General features: G+C 40.8%; 2 protein-coding genes across 6 annotated transcripts; one reads left to right on the top strand and one right to left on the bottom strand.

The window, feature by feature from the left end:
• Positions 1-127: 127 nt before the first annotated feature.
• On the bottom strand, positions 128-21,313 carry umodl1 (uromodulin-like 1). Of its 5 annotated transcripts, XM_087808012.1 has the most exons (17): positions 21,224-21,313; positions 12,430-12,471; positions 11,705-11,947; positions 11,424-11,594; positions 9,379-9,497; positions 9,119-9,302; positions 8,640-8,780; positions 7,439-7,696; positions 6,845-6,957; positions 6,574-6,787; positions 5,702-5,839; positions 4,142-5,628; positions 3,918-4,078; positions 2,823-3,059; positions 2,307-2,463; positions 2,157-2,241; positions 128-1,608 (listed from the first exon to the last, which is right to left on the bottom strand). In XM_087808012.1, exons 3-17 carry the CDS (start codon positions 11,931-11,933, stop codon positions 1,427-1,429), a joined length of 3,876 nt encoding a protein of 1,291 aa, XP_087664138.1. In that variant the 5' UTR covers positions 11,934-11,947; positions 12,430-12,471; positions 21,224-21,313; the 3' UTR covers positions 128-1,426. The 5 variants fall into 5 exon arrangements, with proteins under 5 accessions (XP_087664138.1, XP_087664135.1, XP_087664137.1 ...); XM_087808009.1 differs by lacking the exon at positions 21,224-21,313 and having other exon boundaries at positions 12,430-14,115; XM_087808011.1 differs by lacking the exon at positions 21,224-21,313 and having other exon boundaries at positions 4,142-5,625; positions 12,430-14,115.
• zbtb21 (zinc finger and BTB domain containing 21) lies at positions 14,597-19,795 on the top strand. Its single transcript, XM_087808015.1, has 2 exons — positions 14,597-14,747; positions 16,494-19,795. Exon 2 carries the CDS (start codon positions 16,496-16,498, stop codon positions 19,520-19,522), a length of 3,027 nt encoding a protein of 1,008 aa, XP_087664141.1. The 5' UTR covers positions 14,597-14,747; positions 16,494-16,495; the 3' UTR covers positions 19,523-19,795.
• Positions 21,314-21,707: the final 394 nt, after the last annotated feature.

The raw sequence follows: 21,707 nt of genomic DNA, 5'->3' as shown, positions 1-21,707 counted from the left end.
AATAAATACCATTTGTGTACCGGTTATATATGTACTGTGTACATTCAATATTATCATTACACTATTAAATTATTTATATGCATGAGTGTCCTTACGGAAATCTATTAAGGAAAGACAATAACACAAATGAGAGTTATTGCTCTGTTTTTATTACATGAAACAATAAAATTATAGAAAATTAAATTTACAAAAACGTACAAATTATTTTTTTCTTAAAAGAGAGAATAAAAAAATAAAATAAATATATTAGAAATATATTAGATGATGATATAGCACTTTTAAGAACATAAGAACACAACATATCCGATGCATAAAGACTGGATAAAGCAAATCAGCATTTAAAACTACGATCAGAAGCATCTGGATGTTATCATTAATGAGATTATCTATAAGAAGATGTTCTGTGAATGTTTGATGTTCATATAAAAATACATTTGGGAAAAAAAAAACAGGTCAACGGTGAATTGAAACCAATTTTAAACTTAGCTTTTGATCTCTGCACCCTCCCTCCATCCCTGACACTGTTTCCATGGAGACGAGTTGCCTGGTTCCAGACTGAATGGGTTGGTTAGAAGGCGGAGCTCTCCGTTTGGTAGTAACCCATCCCCTCCCCACAGGTCTCCAGGGACCCCCTCAAAAAAGAAAACCCGCTTCTCTGTTTAGTATGCAGCAGCAGCTTCAATTATGAGCTGGCATTATGGGATGTGCGTTTGAAAGGCTTCTTCAGAATCAAACCACGCTCACTCACATTCTTACACTCGGCTGGTTAGTAGAGCTTCACGGAACGAGACCCCTCCCAGACATCCATGTTCCCAACACCGGGATAAACATGTTACTCTCCACCACACGCCGCCATCTTGCTCACAACTCACCAGCTCCTCTGCTGGGAGGTCAAAAGTGTCGTCAGTGTTTGTTCGAACAATTTCATCAACGAGAGCAGAAGGTTCTTTTTTTAAATTACATGTTGTTTCAGTTTATATTTCAAATATTTTAAATTAAATTATTGGGATTGTATGTCATATTTGTTCCACAGTATATCTCATTTCCTTTATTTATTTTATTGTACATGATCAGAATAAAATGTTTAATTTTTAATGCTGCCTACCACAAATTTCACAGTTATATTGGACCATCAATGACGAATCATGTTCTTTGAACTTGACAGATATTTCTACCAAATTAAGCTTGTTATTCCAGCTATTTACAGCAAGGTGAGAGGCAGGGGACACCCTGGACAGGGGCACATAATCCCAAATCCCTCGCTCTCTCTCTCTCTCTCTCTCTCTCTCTCTTTCTTTCTCTCTCTCTCTCTCTCTCTCTGGTTTCTCTCTCTCACACACACACAAACAAACAAAAAATCTCTTCACATGCAGTTTACATGTTGTGCAAAACTGATGATTGCGCGCCAACCAGTGGCGGTGTCCCGCTACTGCACGTCTAGGTAGGTGAACTTCTCATCTTTGGGTTTGACGTTGAAGTTGTAGTTTCCGATGCGGTTCCTCTGACAGTAGAAGAGGCTGACGGAGCCGATGATGAAGGCGAGAGCGAGTAGGACTCCAAGACAAGCAAATCCCACCACATACAGAGTAGAGTTCTCCAACACTGGCTCTGGAGAGAGACGAGTCAGTGGGAAATAAATACAAATACGGGTAGACCTGGGCAAAGTAGACTGTAAGTTAGTTAGACTATAAACATGATCATGTTAATTTATTTACTATTAATATTTGTTCTTTTTTTTAAATTTCCTGCAAAGCTAGTGGAAAAAAGAATCCTGTCGGCTCTTCAGTCAAAATGTAATACAATGTATTAAAAAATGGAGAATGAAATCCCTCAACTGAATGTACCCTAGAAAAGAGTAAAAGTAAAGCTGCATTCTAAAAATTCTCGTGACATAATACCAACATAATCATTGGAATGTGTCTCATGTTCCATAAGTAATATGGGTACTAGAAAAGTAGAGGTGAATTTAATGCCTCCTGGTGGCTCAACCCCGAACTTCAACCTGCGTACTTTAGCTCAGAAAGTGGCTCTTTGGCTTCAAGAGCTCATGAAGAGCAGCCGTAGCTGCAGCAGGAATCCTGCTCTCCACTTGAGAGCGGACAGGTGTCATGACAGTGCTATTTTTAAATGCAGCAAGAGCAGAACATGTTGCTCACCCTCGTCAGAATTCAGAATAGGCCCCGAGGTACCGAAAGCGGTTCCGATCATCTTGGCTTTTCGAGCGGTTCTTTGCACACAGTCCTGCAGAGAACACACGTTTGAATCGTCTGCTGGAGACGTACAGGTGGGACCACGAGTGGACTTACGGGCACGCAGGTGTCAGATCCCATCTGCACACAGATCTGCACCTGACAGTGAAGGTAGATCATTTTGGCGTTGATGAAGGAGAAGATCTGGACGGACACTCTGGAGGTGCTGGAGTTCCCGTTCATCAGGACTGTGGTGTAAGAGTTCAGGGAACATCTGGAGAGCAGAGAACGAGGAGGACAAATCTTTTAATCAAGAAAACATTTAACGTTGACAGCCTCTCTGATCATTCTTAGATTTCTATGGATGTGATCTAGCTCTTCCTTCCTACCTGATCACAGTGAGAGTCTAAATTCAGCTGCAAGATGATTTTAAAGGTGCGAGAGAATGAGTCCAAGCAACTGTTGCTAGGTTACCGTCTCTGATGGGGGGTGAGAGGGAAAACTAACAGGAAATGTTGTGCTAAGATGTTGCTGTTCTCCCCGACTATCTTCTGAAAAACCACATTTCCTAAATACACATTTGATAGACCAGATGTTGACAACATTATTTTTGTGTCGTGGTCACCAGCGCACCTGTTGTCCAGGAAGATGTAGCGGATGGCGTCAGCAGGGTTAGGGGATGTGGTGGCCCAGCAGGAATGAATGACAACTTTGATCTGGTCCAGAGAAGTGTTCATGCTGACCTCCACCACCACCACGTCGTCCGAAGAGAGGCTGTAGTTGTTGGGCAGCGGCATGGTTCCATTCAGCAGCTGCACATTCACAAGGAAGGAGCCTGAGCTTGAGATGACGTCCTTGATCATGTCGTACCTGCAAAAGAAAATATAAAATTATTGTTAAAAAAATAAAAAATAGTTATAGATATACCTGATTAAAGTATGGCCCGGGGGCCACACATGGCCCTTCAACTGTATTCACGTGGCCCTCAAGAGGTCAAAGATAATATAAAGTAACCGTTGTATTGTGTATTTATTTCTATTATCCCTTACAGGTCTCCAAATATGATTATTAGGGTTTTTGTTGTAGTATTTATGTCATACCTGTTTGTCATTTTTTGTATTTTTTCCCTTCAAAAGGATTTAAGTGAAACAAATATATAATTAAAAATATTTGGGAAAAAAATGCCTTTGGATCAGATCAAAGAATAAATAAAAGTTGTATGAAATAATAATTTTAGCTTATCTAGCTTGATTAGCAGAGAAGCAGATGGAGTGCACGGGTGCTCCATCCCAGATGCAACAATAATAGACTCAGGGACTCTATCATTCCTCGAGCTATTAGACTGTATACTTTTGAGTTAGGGGGCAAGAGTGGAGTGAAAAGATGATATTCCTTTTTATCTTTGTATCCTTTTCATTTTGTCATCTTGCACTTGGTTCTTTTTATTGCACTTATTTTTTTTTATTATTATTTATGAATCTATCGTCTGTGTTGCTGTGTGCTAGAAAAAAATGTCTCCCCATTATTTTTAAATTAATAATTATACTTTAATGAAACACATCTTATAATGTCATGATTATGAAATTCATACAAATATTTGGTTGATAATTAGATTAAATTGATAAATTCTAATTCCATATGGGACTTTTCAGTCATCCAAAAATCGTATTATTATGTATTACTCAGCTGCAGGATATGTAATGATGAGTTATCATGGGAGCTACTCACCCTACTGAGCTGAAGTCAGCAGACATCAACATGCTTCTCATGTAGGTGCACATGATGGGAACCTGCAGGCGCATCCTGCCCGCCTCAACAATCCCACTGGCTGACACGTATGGCTCCATGTTGTTGAGCAGAGTCACTGTTGCCGTGTAGGCTGAGTCGTTCTAGCAATGTGGAACAGTTATTTCGAGCGCTCATAGCTGCTAATTAAGCAAATACTGGCTTACATGCAGAAGACGTGTCGCACACTCATTCCACGCCACAGTCAGTTGGACGTGGGTGGCGTTGCCCCCATTGACGCCGCAGTCCTCCAGTCCAAGGTAGAGGCTGCTCTCCATGATCCGGCACTGCTCCAGGACGTCTCTGGCAACAGCGACGCTGATAGAGGCCACTCTACACTGGACAGAGATGGCCACTAACAAAGATGTATGGCATTTTGCATTTTGCATGGGTGCATGAGATGAGGTTATGGGTGCTGTAGATAAGGTTGTGGGTGCTAAAGATGAGGTTGTAGGTGCTGTAGATGAGGTTATGGGTGCTAAAGACGAGGTAATGGGTGTTGGAGATGAGGTTATGGGTGCTGGAGATGAGGTTATGGGTGCTGTAGGTGAGGTTGTAGGTGCTGTAGATGAGCTTGTAGGTGCTGAAGATGAGGTTATGGGTGCCAAGGATGATGTTTTGGGTGCTGTAGATGAGGTTATGGGTGCTGTAGATGAGGTTATGGGTGCTGTAGATGAGGTTATGGGTGCTGGAGATGAGGTTGTAGGTGCTGTAGATGAGGTTATGGGTGCTGTAGATAAGGTTGTCGGTGCTGTAGATGAGGTTATGGGTGCTGTAGATGAGGTTATGGGTGCTGTAGGTGAGGTTATAGGTGCTGTAGATGAGGTTATGGGTGCTGTAGATAAGGTTGTAGGTGCTGTAGATGAGGTTATGGGTGCTGTAGATGAGGTCTTGGGTGCTGTAGATGAGGTTATGGGTGCTGTAGATAAGGTTGTAGGTGCTGTAGAGGAGGTTATGGGTGCTGAAAATAATGTTGTTGGTGCTGTAGACGAGGTTGTGGGTGCAGTAGATACGGTTGTAGGTGCAGTAGATGTGGGGGCAGTAGATAAATATATGCTCCTAGTTGTTGGGATTAAATCGGCACTAAGCGTAGTTGTGGGTGCACTTGTAGGGACAGTTGTTGTAGACATCGACGGAGCTGTATGTGAAGTAGTTATGATTGAAGTTGCCGAAGATAAGGTTGTGGGGCGAGATGATGTGGTTGCGGGCAAGATTGAACTAGACATGGTTGAAGGGGTGACGGATGAAGAGAAAGTCGAAGTAAAGATAGGTGCAGTTGATGTCTTTGAAGGTCTCATGGAAGCAGCAGAAGTTGTGGATGCAGAAGCAAACTGGATTGTGGTTGCAGTGGTTTGTTTCGAGGGTGCAGTTGAAGGGCGTTCACTAGCGGAGGATTGAGATGTAGGAGCAGTCGATGTGGAATCAGTAGAGGGCGGGGTAGGGGTGTGGGTCAGGGCTGTCCATGTGCTAGGTGTGAGAGCAGTGGATACAGAAGTGGGTGCATCAGAGAGGGAGAATGGGAGAGTCGGTGTGTGTGACACTAATGGATCCGTCGTCACAGTCGCAAAGGTCGGTGAAGTGGCAGTAGTTGTGGGTCCAGGTGAGGCCGAGTCAACCGAAGAAGTCTGGGATATCGTTGTGGTTGCCAGGGCTGCTGCACGAACAACAGTCTGGGTTAGATAATGGAACGCTTTAAATATGACTTGCTGGATTACATAAATGGGTACCTTGACAGGCTCTTCCGGGCCTCTGTGTGTTGATGTCTGTGAACCCGTCTTGGCAAACACATGTGTAGGAGGCCCAGCTGTTTATACAATCAGCTCTCTGGGAACAGTCGTGATCACCCGAAGCACATTCATCGAAATCTACCAGAAACAAATAAGACCAAGATAAATGGAGCTGCTTGCCGACCACAACCAGCAATGGGGAGTCAGATCTACTTTTCGGTCTTTTAAATAACTTGTTTCCTCGGTTTTCACAGAGGGTAACTGCCTGGATTGTAGGAGAACGTTAGAAAGAATGAAAAAAATCACCCCAGAAGAAGGAAAATAAACACAACAATGGCGCACAAAGACACCAGTGCACATAAATAAAAGATTAATGTAAATGCTTTTAAAATTTCTAAATCTTGCAAACCCCTAACAATGGACTAAATTGTAGACTGATGTTTTGTTGTTGTAGCTTCCAAAAGTTTAAATTGAAATAATACGTTCTTGAATTGCCTTAAACCCACACACTGACTCTTTCAAACACAGAACTTCTTTCTTAAACTTCTTCCTGGTGGTAACAAATTCCTTTTCCACAACAGCTTTTGGGGAATTTACAGATAAATAATAAACATTTTCAAGCAAATATTAAGCACTATTCTTCATAGGTAATGACATGGGAATGCAAAAGAAACAATCTGTATTTGGCTTACTTGATTTTTTGGTTATAGGTTTTTAATGCTAACGTGGGCCACAAACTGTGTGTCAATCAACATAGCAAACAAGAAGAGACTGGTGAGGACTGACTGTCTTCTTTGAGTTCTTCGCTACCCTCATATACTTCTCAGATGCACTTCCCTATACATTCTATGAAGGAATTCAGATCAACTTACCAGTGAGGCGTGTGCTTTCTTTGTCTACAGTGAATTTTGGGCTGTTGTTCAGGGAGAGAAGCACCACTTTAGAAGTATTTGTGATGTCTTGATCTTTCGCTGGAATGAGGATGATGGTAAAACTGACCACCACACTGCCTGGAGAAAAGTTCTTGATCTTGATTCTTAGCTGGCCTGAATTCACCAGAGCATCTAGTTCATGAGCTTGGTAGATCTGTGGGACACAAAGTTACCAGTAATGTTCCCAGTGCAGGTCTTCCTTCACACTTGCCTCGTTCATAATGCTGTTGCTGAGGTTCTGGAAGGCCTCGCTGCTCATGTCCTTCAGGTCATCAGTGAACTGGACGTTTATGAGACGAGTGGTGGCGTCAAGAGTCTGAGCTTCTACAAAGAAACGTTCAGGTCATTCGTCAGGTCATTCATTGAAAATGATAACATAACTAAGGGTGTAAGAAAAAAATTGATATGAAGATACAACGCGATATTTTTTATTCCCAATACTGTATCGATATTCAATAGCACTGTATCGATATTTAAGAAAATATATCTATTTTTTTTTTTTGCCTTTGAAATAACATTTCAGTATTTCAATTCAAATTTATTTAATGATTTATATCATACTAATGTGTTTATAAAAGACTACCATTCAATGTTTTGTTTTACAATTAACACTCAAATAATAACCTATGGCCACTAGTTGCCAACATTCGTCATTTCAACCATGTCATAGTAACAACAAAACAGGCAAAATGGCAGCAATGACGTTCAGAGATTCTTGCCAATAAACAGCCCTATGACATAACATTGACATCAGTCATTTCAGCTTCCACCGTTCTCAATGTCGTATTTTCAACACAGTTCTCACCAGTTCTGACCAAGACGTGAACCGTATGGGACTGGTTTCCATGGATACTCAGCGCAACAGACACGTTGTAGAGTACACTGGGCTCCAGCTCTTCCACCGTAACCATGGTTTCGTTGGTATGCCAAGTTGCAACAACATCTGTAGCTGTCTTCAGGGCGATCGTAAACGTCTGGAAGTCCTCACTGTTAGTAGACCAGTAGACACCAAAGGACGTCCCAGTGATGTTGGCCACGTGTACGCTGGTAATGGTTGGGATGGCTGGAGGAAAGGGTAAGATATTCGGTCATTAGGAAGCAGAGCCAAGATAAGGCAAATGTGGCATTTGGTCTGCATGTTGTACTTTGTTGTAATTCTTCAACACACACAAGGTTTGTAAAAAATATATACAGTATATTATTGCAGGTTTTATGCTTTAAGGCCAGGCTTTAAGGTTTGTTAATAATAATATTTTAAAAAGTTCCTAATAGTTTGATTTAAAAGCTGATATCTAGACAATTTCCCATGTTTTCTTGGTAATCACATGCTCTTACATCAACAGTTATAACATTTACTGAGGAAAACAGTGCTTTTAGTTGTTCCATGTTTTCTTTTCTGTCGTTCGTCACATGGCACACACAGGAGTTACTACTTGATTGATAAACTGGAACCCCACAATGGAAACACAATTTTACATTTACATAAGTATATTATTGTATGTGTTTTCACCTTAAAATAGAGTAAAAAAGACGTTTCTAATGTCATCAATGATGAACAACGTAAATGTAAACATAATCATAACTCATGTTATATCATGTTTGCATTTGATTCGTGCACCACTACAGTGTAATGTGGCTAGATTTACTCAACCAGGAATTAAACTCCTGACTTTTCTGTGAGGCTTCTAGGCCAATTCTAGCAATACAAAATAAGTGCACTTTTAAGGTATGTGTATAATATAGCATTAACTCAGGTGCACATCTTTGCTACTTTGTGGTGCAGTCTTTGACATTTTTGTTGCAACCTTTGACCTTTGTGTTTGACATTTATGCTGCTTGAATCATGTGTAGGCTTAACTTCCTTTGACGGGAAGTTCTACATGTTAGACTTAAACAAAAAACTGAAAGTTCCATTGCGGGTATCTTCATCACTGCCATGTAGCGCGTGGAATCAATGTGTTTTTATCATTTGTTTACTATTTGTGTCTTCAAATATTGATTCTCACCTGCACATCTAGCTCCAGTGTTGACTGGGTCAGCATTCGAATACCCCTCCATGCACGTACACTGGTAGGAGCCCACCATGTTGCTGCATACTGCCTGAGGGGAGCAGTGTCGAAGGGCAGCGTGTCCACACTCGTTCACATCTGCAAACAGAAGTTGTTTAAAACATTTCCAAATCCTAAACCTGCTCGTTTTACTCCTGAAATAACTGTTTGTGTTTCTGTCCCTCGCCTGCACATCCTAGCTCACGTGAACTTTGTCGTTATTTCTGCCTCAACAGGAAACATCCCACGGATGACTGTCACTCATAGAATCGGTGGGAGAGAGGAACTGTGGTGAAACTGAGTCATTTTTTTTCCTGAACACTGTGTTCTGAAGAACATGAATCATCACCTCCACTGATATGGGTGACGATGTTGCAGAGAAAGACTCGAATCAAAGAAGCCTTGGAGACAGATCAGTGCTAGACATGTCTTCTTACCGTCCACGCTCACAGATGTCACTTCCTGTATGTGCTTGAGCAGAAGCAGTAGCTTTGACTTGACACTGTGTAGTGGAAGAGGGGAGCTGCTGTCAATCAGTAGCGAGGTAGCTGTTCTGTGTGGATGCACGGGCCAAGAGGCCAGATAGTACACCGACAGATCCGTCTGCAGCACTCCAGCCACCTATTTTGGGGGCAGAATCAATCCGGTTAGTGCCCCAAAGAAATGATCATGAACATGTGCATATAAGTGAAACTACCATAGCTTGCAGAATCCTGGTGTGATTAAGAAGACTTCCATTCTGCAGCAAAAGTTGGTGGTAGTCAGTTTTTACAGTCACCGAAGCGTTAAGGTGATATCTTCCAGTGTTAGCTACACCTGAGAACAAGTGCATATTGAATTAAACATAATATATGGTAGTGTAAACATGAGGTGGTGTTGATTATATGCTGTTGCTCACATTGTAGCATCTGGTGCTAACATGATAGCATCTTGTGCTAATATAGTGAAATCCAGTGCTAACATGTTAGCATATGGCATACATTTGATAAATCCTGGAGCTAACATGATAGCATCTAGTACTAATAGGGTAATATATGGTTCCAAGATGATAGCATCTGGTGCTATTATGATAGAATATGGTGATAACATGACATCATCTGGTATAACATGATAGCAACAGGTGCTAATATGATCAAATCTGTTGCTAGCATGATAGTATATGGTGCTCACATAAAATTGGATGCTACCATAATAGCAGATGGTTTCCTACAAGACAAAACCCTGTGCTAACGTGTTAGTATATGATAGCATTTGGTGGTATCATGACAGCATCTGGTGCTTACAGGATAGTGTCTATTGCTGACACGGTAGTAATTAGCGCTAATATAATAACAAATTGCGCTCACATGTTAGCATCTAGTGCTACCAGGATAGTATCTGGTGCTAAGATGATAACATCTAGTGCTAAAATGATAGTAAGTAAGTAAGTAAGTAAGTAAGTAGTATCTGCTACTAAGAAGATAGCATCTGGTGCTAACATGATAGCATCTTGTGCTAATATAGTGAAATCCGGTGCTAACATGATAGCATATGGCATAAATTTGATCAATCCTGGAGCTAACATGATAGCATCTAGTACTAATAGGATAATATATGGTTCCAAGATGATAGCATCTGGTGCTATTATGATCAAATCTGGTGACAAAATGATATCATCTGGTATAACATGATAGCAACAGGTGCTAATATGATCAAATCTGTTGCTAGCATGATAGTATATGGTGTTCACATAAAATTGGATGCTACCATAATAGCAAATGGTTTCCCACAAGACAAAACCTAGTGCTAACGTGTTAGCATATGATAGCATTTGGTGGTATCATGACAGCATCTGGTGCTTACAGGATAGTGTCTTTTGCTGACACGGTAGTAATAAGCGCTAATATAATAACAAATTGCGTTCACATGTTAGCATCTAGTGCTACCAGGATAGTATCTGGTGCTAAGATGATAGCATCTTGTGCTAACATGATAGTAAGTAAGTAAGTAAGTATGCAGTATCTGCTACTAAGATGATAGCATCTAGTTCTAACATGATAGTATCTGGTGCTAAGAGGATAGCATCTAGTGCTAACATGATAGTAAGTAAGTAAGTAGTATCTGCTACTAAAATGATAGCATCTAGTGCTAACATGATAGTAAGTAAGTAAGTAGTATCTGCTACTAAAATGATAGCATCTAGTGCTAACATGATAGTATCTGGTGCTAAGATGATAGCATCTAGTGCTAACATAATAGTATTTGGTGTACACACCATAGCATCTATCATTTTCTCATGCCATCAAAGGATCTTGAGCTTAGATTTTAAAGGCCAACACACTCACATGGATTTGTTTGTGAGGTGCTTTTTTGAAAACCACATTTGTGCTGACATGACCTTGTTCGGCACTCACACAATCTTTTGGGTTCAAATTACAGTCATTGCTGCTCACATGATGACATCCTGAGCGCGCTCATAACTACACACAGCCGCCTCAATACTGTCTGGTTATCACATGATTGTTAGCGAGTGAAATGATAAGGATGCTTTATTAAGCTTATAATTTATGTTAAATATCAGTGTCATCTTCTTTCCCATTTTCAAGTTTAATTTGATTTTTCTATTCAATCTATTCATTAATGTACAGTGTATGCCCTAAAAATCCTCATTCAAGTAATCAAAAATATTTGCAGTCACAGATATGTGATGATGATAAGGTTTAAAACTGAAAATGATTTTATTCAAAAAGAGAGTATCCTTACTCTCTGGGTCACAGCACACAAATCTGCTGACGGTTTGACAGCACTTTTGCCAGTCTGGACAGTCTGTGTCCCACTCACAGTCCCACCCACTGTCTTCAGATGTGGGATAGAATCCATCAGCGTTTGGACATGATCCGGGCTTGGCACCGAACAAATCACTTCTTTTAAAAGCTTCAAAGGAAGTAACAGGTCATGTATTAGAGGAAGAACTGCTGCACACACTCACTGCTTGTGTAATAAACTTGATTTTCTTTTTTATCTGCGTATTAAAAAGCACTTACAGAGGGCACAGTATCGACCAACTTTCTCATAGCCATCACAGCAGCGGATCACCTGGTGTGTCACTTCCCTGACCTCTGTCTTATGGACCATCTTGTACAGTGTAACCGTGCAGGTCAGCCACATCAGCCAACTTCCACAAGGCTTCTCCTCCGTATACGCAACAATGTGAACCACAAGGACGCTCACATTTCTGGTCTCATTCAGAGTACAAAGATGAAATCCAGACATATACAGGCTTTCTCCTGGTGAGAAAAGACACAACTGAAACTCCAAAAAACAGGCATTTACAACACTCAAAACTTATTAAAAGTTTACTACATCCTACCTTTAAAAGATGGGTTCTGTCCTGCACAAAGAATTGGTGCGGCCATCGCCACAAAAAAATAGAGAATCCCAACCATTTTAATTTCAGATTTGAACCGCTAGCGTCTCCATTGTAACTCCATTTTCCCATTTAGAAAATGCACTGTCAGTTGTGTTTGAAGTCTAAATCCTTGGTGGTTGTTACTTTCTCCGCCCCTTGATGCGCCACCATTCCCCAATGGAACAGGAAAGTACAAACACTACCATATAACACCCTGTCCTTCAAGTACATTATTGAGATGAATAATTTGTATTATGTTGACGTTACTAATGACTCATTTAAATAATAAACTCTGAATTCAAAAAGATTTCTTTGACATTGTAAACATGTTTATGAAGCCAAGAATGGAATGGTACTCACCAAGGGATTGGTTGCCACTCAGGTTACCATGGTAGTATTGTGCTGCAGGCATCAGCCGCGAGTGTCAATTTCAATAGGAGAACTTTCAAAAGTCGTTAGCATCAAACACAAAAAACAACGACATTGTTGAAAATTGTATTAATCAGGTTGTTGAATCATATGATAGATGCCAATTTTGACTGATTCAAATGGGTGAAAGACCAGTTTGTTGAGAGGTCCTTGGGGCCTTGAGACTGTTTCAAGGTATCTGACAAGTCACTAGTAAATCAGAGGACACATCCAAGCATTCCCACAGGACTTCAGTGACAACCTCTGACACAAAAGAATGACCTCTAAGCACCCATTAGCCTTAATAAATGAGTCACAATAAAATGGAGAGATTAAGGAATTGTTGAAAAATACATTTTTTATTTTAGAAATTAAGAAGATCTGTGGAACTTTCGCTCCTGTTTTACTGTTGTAGGAAACATTTTTTAACAAATGTTGCAACCTGTCCCTGGTGTTCCTGGCTCAGGCAAGCCAGGACAAGTGCATACATATACATGAATGAATATTGGAGACACCCAATTCAATCAGTGGTCGTTAAAGTGACAAGTGAAAAATTAGGAGCTGACAAACTGGTCTGCAAATGAGTCGACATAGAAAAAATTAGACACAATATTTCAATGAAACAATGACTTGTGTGTACTTGTCACCATTATTTTTTCTATTCAAGTCAACTATATTTGTTTGTCAGTAAAGGTTCCCATTCATCCAGGTCATGGTTATCCAAGAGGTTCAAAGGCGAGTCAAGTGGACTTTGTAGGGTTTACACTTGTTTGCTACTTCTGACCAGTCTATTAATCGTTCATAATACCTACATTTTAGATGGCTGTTAATACCACGTTTAAAAGTTTGGTATGTTTTAATGGTTACTTATTTAGATCTAACAGAATGAGATTCTGTGCTCTCATAACAAGGTTATCTAAGAACTTTTTGAAACTGCATGTATTGAATTATATTTAACCTTAAAATTAGCATTTTACTGTAAAATAGCAATGACTATCAAAATAAAATATATTTAAAGAAGATGAAGTTTGTGGTAAACACCAAGGACGTAAATTAATTCCTTAATAAGAGAAATTTGCAGTTTTACCATACTCTTTAACTGCGTGTGTGTTGTGCACTGGAAATACTTTGAATAATGTTTAATTGATGAATTTATTCTCTCTGTTTTTGTTTAATTATTGTCTCTAAATTATTTTGGGTTCCTGTGTCACACGGAAAAACAAATAATTATTTTTATGTTGTTGGTGCATGCACAGTAGGTTGTTGCTTACACCTGACGACCAGTAAATAAAACCCATGATAGACGTGTGCTCACTTCCGACATGTCTATGTTAAATTTAAATCAAAATTTACAAAAATGTCCACAATAACTCAGGGTCAAGATTTTGACTAAAGGTTGAAAACAAATTTGTTTGTAGTATCCCTCGTGTTGCCTTTTGTTTAAGTTGAACAACATCTGCCATTGCATATGTATTTCTGGAAGCCAGGGAAGTAATTCACCTTGACCGGGAGACAACGCAAGAAATACCATAAACACATTTGTTTTTCGGTTAAAAAAGTCTCATTAAATAAGTCTCTCAGTACTTCATGTGAAAAGACAGTCTCTGATCCACTGCTATGCAAGTGTTGGTTCACAGGGAGTGAACACACACAGACTGTAGTCGGAGTGATATTTTGATACAATGCACTGATGTTCATTTCATGATAAACGTCTAATTGACCTATAACAGTACACGGTCAGATCCCTGTGGTGTATAAATAACCTTAAAGTATTTATTGAGCGGTGGATTCATTCAAACATGTGTCACTGAAGGCCTATGAGTGAAATGCATGGCCCGCCACTGTATAAAAGCAATATTAATTTAAACACATGATGTATCGCTGCTTAATGTGAATTATAAATAACACCATCTAAATACAGAATGCTATATAAAAAAACGACTAGTAATTTGGATGTGGAAAAAAAAAGATTTGTTCCAAAACTAACTAGTAAAAATGCTCCAGCAAAGGTGGTTGGGTAAAAAAATAAGAACTGTTTCTTTAAATGAGCTACAGCGTCAGCGGCTCCGTTAGCCCCGCCTCTCCGCCTCCGTTCGACCAATCAGCGCACGTTGCACGTGACGAGCCATCTTTGCGATGACTTCATCTCTGGTGTGGATGACGTCAAATTCAAGATGGATGGAATCGCGACCAGCGGTTAGAAAAAATCACCGAATATCGCTGCTAGAGCCTCGGCGGTGAGGAGGGGAGAACGGACGAACGACGGCGGGGTGAGTGAAGCCGCCGGCGGACCGGGGTTTAAAACCTCCGAGGAGGCTGGACGGAGTTGGCGGAGTCAAGCCTTCTTCTTCTTCTTCTTCTCTCGCCTGACGTAACTCGAGGGGGATTGTGCGGCTGTAAACCTGGCCAGACACACAACCTGCGTCGCAGTTTTATTCCGCGCTTCAACCGGTGGCGTCGGAACATTCGCGCGGTGTTGACAGCCACGACACTTTGGCGGGTAAACGAGCAGACGTTACGGAGCAACTTGTTCCAGCGACCGTGGCTCGTGTTTTCATTCCGGGATCACAGTGACGAAGAGAATAAATCGCGCCACAACTTTTCCCCTCACGGTCGTTTAAGACTGTTTCCGAAAATAGACCGTTGTTGTATCCGCTCGAACGCACGCGCTCGTCGGATGATTCCGAACTTTTTTTAAGAAATCGCGTCGGTTTGAGAAGTTGCTCGACGCGGGGGGACCGAGCCACGTCTCCTGGATGATCTCATGCAGAAAGACTGACTTCCTCATAGAACCCTGATGCAGTCAGTGCGGATCCTCGTGTGTTCTTCATTCATCGCTCGTTCAAAGACTGCTGTGCGTCGTCAACCTAATGCTGGTGCTGTTTGCTCAAGTTAAAGTCACAGCACTTATCTTTTAATCCTGTTTTCTTCATTCCATGTAAATATAAGGAACGCATTCCATGCAAGAGTGTCTAATAAACAAGTTTTTTTTCTTGAGAGTTTCCTTAAAAGTTTATATTATGTGTAGATCGGCAGCTGTTACACTGATTTAAACTGGATTAGGAAAATGGGCTTTGAGTACAAAGTGTAACACAAGGCTACTCTCTGGATTTAATTCAAATCGACTAGATTCGGTTAAGGTTCATGTAGAGTTGCACCTTGCATTAAAATAAAGTACCATAGATTTGGCTGAAGGATATTTACATTTTTCACTGACGTATTGTTATAAAACATATACCTCTGTGACCACCAAACAACATTTTAAAAGTAAATTCTTTTTTTGTTCGACTAAATTGTAACGACACGGTATAATAAAACTAAATTAAAAAAACTTGCTATATTTTCTGTTTTAATTGAGTTCTCTAAGACTAATGATGCTTATGGTCCCAGTAAACAATAACATGAATACGAGGTGTTTTAATTTCCACCCTGTACCTTTTGTGGCTCTTTCTAACCTATATTTAAAACACAAGCGCAACAGTCCCCAATTTCCCAAAGACATTTCCCAAGGGATAAATAAAGTAATATATTTCCATTCATTTTTCTTATCGTGAGCCTTTTGTTATTGCAAATTTTAACAGAAATCCCCCCCCAGGAGTTTTGTAAACAGGTGATTTCACAGCCAGCCATGCTGCTCAGCAACAACCGTGTAATCGGACTATTTGAAACTTTTTTCACACTTTAAATGCATTTTTAATACTCAAAACTGCAGTGACAAGTGTTAGCCTTATGGATGTAACATTGAAATTATTTCAATCAGATACATTTGATTTACTGCTCTAACATTGTTAATAAATGTATAAAGCCAATGGCAGAGCAATCATGGTAAAAATAAAAATGAATCCAATGAAAAGCTTTTGTCTATTATACATTATTAAGTATGTAATAAATGCATGTATTATTTAAAGGATTCTATTGTAGTGCTTCTTAAATTGTTCACATGTTTTACTTCTGAATGTTTTATTTATTTACGTTTTTGAGTTTCAACATCTTTTTCTTTGTTTTTTTTCTTCCAGCCATGGAGAGCCTTGTACATTACAGCAATCCGTCTCACGCTGTCTCTGTGTTAGGACTTCTCAATGAGCAGCGCCTCCAGGCCCAGATGTGTGACATCATTCTGCTTGTGGGGGATCAGAGGTATCATGCCCATAAGAGTATCCTCGCTGCCAACAGTGAATACTTCCACTCTCTCTTCACACCGACCGACGCGGAGCACCTCAGCGCCGTGAACCTGGACTTCTGTGAGCCCGAAGCCTTTGAGATAGTTCTGAATTACATCTACTCGTCCTCGCTCTTTGTGGACAAAGGCAGCCTGGCAGCAGTTCAGGAGCTGGGCTATAGCCTCGGAATCCCCTTTCTCACTAATATTTTATCAACCCGACCAAATGCCACCTACAGCGTGTCTAGAAAACGTCTTGCATTCACGGAAGGGGATGAGAACGATTCCCAGTCCAGAAGTGTCATCATGTGTCATGTTTACAATGATGCATCCTATTCCTCACAAACGAATCCAAGAAAAGCACCAGAGAGACCTTCAGCTCATCACACTGCCAGAGAGTCGGCCAAATCTCCTCAGCGTCTCTCGGTCGGGTCGATCAAAAACTCTGAATCCGTCGACACAAGTCAACATAGCGAAAGAAAGTCCATCTATCCATATAGTTCTATCTTAAAAGGAAAAAGCTCCCGTTTGACATCTCTTCGACCCCAGCTGACGTCATCTGTCTCTTTTAGTGACGCCGATGTGCAGCCCCTCACTCAGCAACTTTCCCAAACAACGGATCTTAGCGATGAGCACGAGGGGAAAGAGCTTCAGTATAACACCAAAGATCCCAGTCAGGGTCAGGCCTGCGAGCAGAGCCAAACCATCGACAGGAGTGGGCCACTTATCAAAAGTCTTTTGCGAAGATCTTTATCCATGGACAGCCCAGTTCCGGTCTTCTCTCCTACGTTAGAGTTGAAGGAGTTGCAAAGTCGCGAACACTCGGTCGTTAAACTAGCATCCGGATCAGAAGCCCTCGCTCAAAACGGAAAGTCACAGAGAATCTCTTCCCTGATTCTCAGGAAAAACTGCGCAGTCAAGTGTGATTCTGAAACTCAGGTAGAGAAAGAGGTATGTGTGAAGAACGAGCCCAGCAGTCCTCTCGCTGACCCCATGGACATCATTCGACTCACAATATCAGACGCCTTGCCCGTCAATTTTAAAGAACTGCAAACAAATTTTGATCCGGGATCTCGGCAAGATGTCAGTTCTGTTTTAAAACGTCGGGACAGACCTGACAACAGGAGGTACCCGTTCAAGAAGAGTAAAATATTTAAGGAGCGCGTCGTCACACAAGAAGAAAGCGTGTCAGAGATTGTACCGGAAAGTGCCAGCAACGAATTCAACGAGGACCAATCCGAACTGCCTCTCAACAAGACCTTTAAATGCTGGAGCTGCTTAAAGGTTTTCAGGTCCCGAGCCGGACTCCATAGGCATGTAAATATGTATCATAATCCCGAAAAGCCCTATGCCTGCGAGATCTGCCACAAACGCTTCCACACCAACTTCAAAGTGTGGACACACTGCCAGACTCAGCATGGGGTGGTGCAAAACCCAGCGTCCTCCTCCAGCTCGGCGGTGTTGGAGGAAAAATTCCAAAAGAAGCTGATAGATATGGTCAGAGAGAGGGAAATTAAGAAGGCATTGCTGTGGAAGCTGAAGCGGAATAAACAGGGTTTGCAATCCCCTCTGCTAAATAAGAAGCGCCTGAGGCCGAGCTTCATATGTCCTTACTGTGGGAAAGTTTTTGTGTTTCAGTCTCAGTACCGTCAACATCTAAGGACACATCCTGTTGACGCAGCAGACAAGGACACGGCAGGAGACGATATCCTTTACCAGGAACAGGATGATGTCATTCTGAAAAACCGAGAGGATGAAGGTGTTTATTCCTGCAGACTCTGCAACATGAAACTGTCCTCACTCTTTGAGCAGAGCGACCACGAGAGGGGCTGCCGACACGCCACCGTCTGCCCCTACTGTGGCCTCCGATTCTCAAGTCCTGTGGTCAAGAAGGACCACGAGTTACACTGCAAGTACAAGAAGCTGACATGCTTGGAATGCATGCGCACTTTCAAGTCGTCTTTCAGTATTTGGCGCCACCAGGTGGAGGTCCATAATCACGACATGATGAATATCAAAGATCAGTTTCACATGAGGCAGCACGAGCACAGTGAGGATGACTCTGAGCTGCTCAATGATGAGGGTTACCGACAAGATCACCTGGCAACGGGAGCCTCCAGCGAGAACAGCTACAACGACTCGGGGTGTCCACCAATGTACGACTCGGAGGACTCCTCCTCTTATGTGCCCGAGGACCTGAGCGTCAGCCACTATGGCAAACTGGTGGTGAAGGAGGAGCCACATGAGGAGGCTGTATCCGAGCATGACAACGAAGATGCTGCTAACCTGGGTTTGGACGAACCTGGTGTTTGGCCCTGTGAGAAATGTGGAAATCTTTTCAGCTCTCGCAAAGACCTAGAAAGACATCAAGAGCTGCTCTGCCACATAAAACCATTCATCTGTCACATCTGCAACAAAGCCTTCAGGACCAACTTCCGCCTTTGGAGCCACTTCCAGTCGCACATATCTTCTCACGAACCTGGTGCCAAAGACATGGACAGACACCCGCCCGTCAGGTCTCCATCCCCTCCGATGATTCCTCAGAATCTTGAGAATAGTTTTCCACAGTCCACGGTGCTCAAGTCCACCGCAATGATGCCAGATCCTCCGGTAATGAACGACGTGTCCAGCAGTCCAGAGCCCTGCAGCTCCTCCATCAACCACAGCAAGAATCCAGAACTAGAGCAACACACCAGCAGCCACAGCCCACTGTCCAGGTCCAACAGCACAGAGAACCCTCAGTCTGAGTCTGAAAACCTTTTCTATCACGCGCCATCTCTCTCTGCGCTGGCCTTCAAGAGGCAGTACATGTGCAAACTCTGCCACAGGACCTTCAAGTCGGCCTTCAGCCTGTGGAGCCACGAGCAAAGTCACAACCACATGTGAACATCGGACACTTGTGTCGTCACTATCAGTGCTGCTGCTGCTGGGACACAACAAACTAGCACAGGAAGACTTTGAATGTACAATTTAAATAGGTTTAACATATTGTCAGGGCCATTTGAAATTACTTGTAAAGATGAATGTGTATATTAAGTGCTATTTTTTTCTGTAACTTCATATGCTATTCTTTCCCAAAAAAAAGATGAACCACATTTAATTTCCTTATGGCTGGCTTTCTCTGAATGTGTTAAGTTTGATATAAAATTTTAAGACAAAGGTGCACACAAACTCTTTTTTTGGGGGGAGGAAGGATGCATTACTAATTTCACAATTTATATTATTTAAATCCCACTGATCACTTTTAGGTAATGATAGCATTAATTCTGCGGCCACTGCTCTATGAGCTAGTCAGGCAAAATCACAAATGAGGCTTGATACTACTCCGTTATTAGTGTGCCAGAATGGGGTCATATTGCTCGATGTAGGGTTGTAAAGAACAAAGTGAATGGTTTAAAATATATTATTTAATGAGTTGTTAAACATTTGATCAACAAGCGTTTTGATTTGTGTTTGAAAAAATGTTTTTCTTTTCTTGAGGGCCTCTAAAATACAGGCTCAAGTCCTCCACGATGATGCCCTCTCTGGACAGAACACATTTTAATCATATTGATCATTCATATGATGATCAATTAACCTAAAGACTCTCAGACATAAGTGTAAGAAGAATGTTTCAATTCTTTACTGTAAGAAGTGTAAATGTTGCTGACGGGTTGTTTTAAGTAATGTGCTACGTTTAATAAATATTGTTATAAAGACATTCACCCCTTTAATATCAATTGGTATTACGTTATTTAACTGTTTGATACGATAATATCGTAAGGTAATTTAATTATTATTTATTGATGTAAACTGTTCAAAGAAAAAATTATTATTTGGAGTCCCTCCTTTGGTGCAATTACACATAATTGGTTGATGAGAGAGCTTTATTGTTATGACTAAGCCTTATTCCTATTGTAAATATGAAATAACAGTCCGTGTGAATCAAAAGAATGAGCAGATTACAGAAACTAAAATGATCAGTTTATTGCTTTCCTGACTGTTCTATCTTGAAATGATGACTGTGATTTTGATTGTATTCTATTTGTTTCAGTCATACTATAGTGCAAATATGTACTTTTGCTTCAGCTTGATAAATAAGAAAGTCATATTGTTGATGGAATTTGTTTCTACTTAATGAGCAGCACATACTATTGTGGTGTTCAGTTCTGTATGAAATTGGATATATTACTCTTAATTTCCTGTGAGAAATGCTTTGGACACGTTTTAATGAATTAGAATTGTGTTAGAAGTGTTTGTATGCTGAATTTTTGTACCAATTTTGTTAGTGGAGATAAAGCCTTTTAGTATTCTTGTGCTTTGCCTACAACAATAGATATTTATATTGGCATCAGTTGCCTGATTGTTGCTTTTTTGAGATCTGCAGTTGTTTGTGGTTAGGTTTTTATACTGTTTTGTGAGAAAATATGTAATAAAACATACCAATGGATAATATAAGCGATCACCTGTGATATTTTATTAGGTAATTGTTTTACACTTAAGCAACACTGGAGTATTGTGGAGCTACTTGTGGTTACTAATGGAGGAATTATTTGGCTGGATTTTTGCTAACCAACAATACAACAAAATAAATGAATCAACTCTCACCTTGAGTTGCTCAGAAATGATTCACTTCCTGTCACTCATTATTCAACAGAAGGTTATAACCTGACATAAATATATAATTCCATTTCTGTCGACTTTTGTTTTCTACACATAAATTCAGCTTTCTATCATGAAAAGTGACCTGAAGAGTGAGGCACAATTCTACCTGAATTGCAAAACAGATTAGGTAATAAAGTTAAGTAGACGTGTAACAAAGTAAATTTGTCGTGCTTGTGTTTCCTATTTTACTTTAGTGTGGGGAGACGGTTGTTGTGTAATTCAAATGTTTTATTTCATCAGTGTGAAGAATGTTTTGAAGCTCTAGAACATGGAAACTAGGAAGTGGTTGTTTTGAGTTTGGAGCCTGGAAATCCTGTTTTAGCGCCATAAAGGTCACTTTCCATTTGAACCATGTTGAGGGATGTGTTTTTGGACGAGGAAATCTCCCCATCATCATAGAAAATAGAGGGTTCAGTTCTTGAATCCA

Source organism: Callionymus lyra, chromosome 14 (assembly GCF_982586985.1).
Source record: "Callionymus lyra chromosome 14, fCalLyr1.hap1.1, whole genome shotgun sequence".
NCBI classification, from domain to species: domain Eukaryota; kingdom Metazoa; phylum Chordata; class Actinopteri; order Syngnathiformes; family Callionymidae; genus Callionymus; species Callionymus lyra.
The sequence above is the reverse complement of the archived record's forward strand: the minus strand, read 5'-3'. Positions and strand labels throughout refer to the sequence as shown.

What these genes read in the sequence shown, in the direction of transcription:
- umodl1 (XM_087808009.1), bottom strand. Translation starts at nt 12,481, where the DNA reads ATGCCTGCAGCACAATACTACCATGGTAACCTGAGTGGCAACCAATCC. An exon ending in GAGTGGCAACCAATCCCTTG is followed by an intron (nt 11,948 to 12,429) that starts GTGAGTACCATT and finishes TTTTCTCACCAG; the next exon opens with GAGAAAGCCTGTATATGTCT. An exon ending in TACATCTTCCTGGACAACAG is followed by an intron (nt 2,464 to 2,822) that starts GTGCGCTGGTGA and finishes TCTGCTCTCCAG; the next exon opens with ATGTTCCCTGAACTCTTACA.
- zbtb21 (XM_087808015.1), top strand. Translation starts at nt 16,496, where the DNA reads ATGGAGAGCCTTGTACATTACAGCAATCCGTCTCACGCTGTCTCTGTG.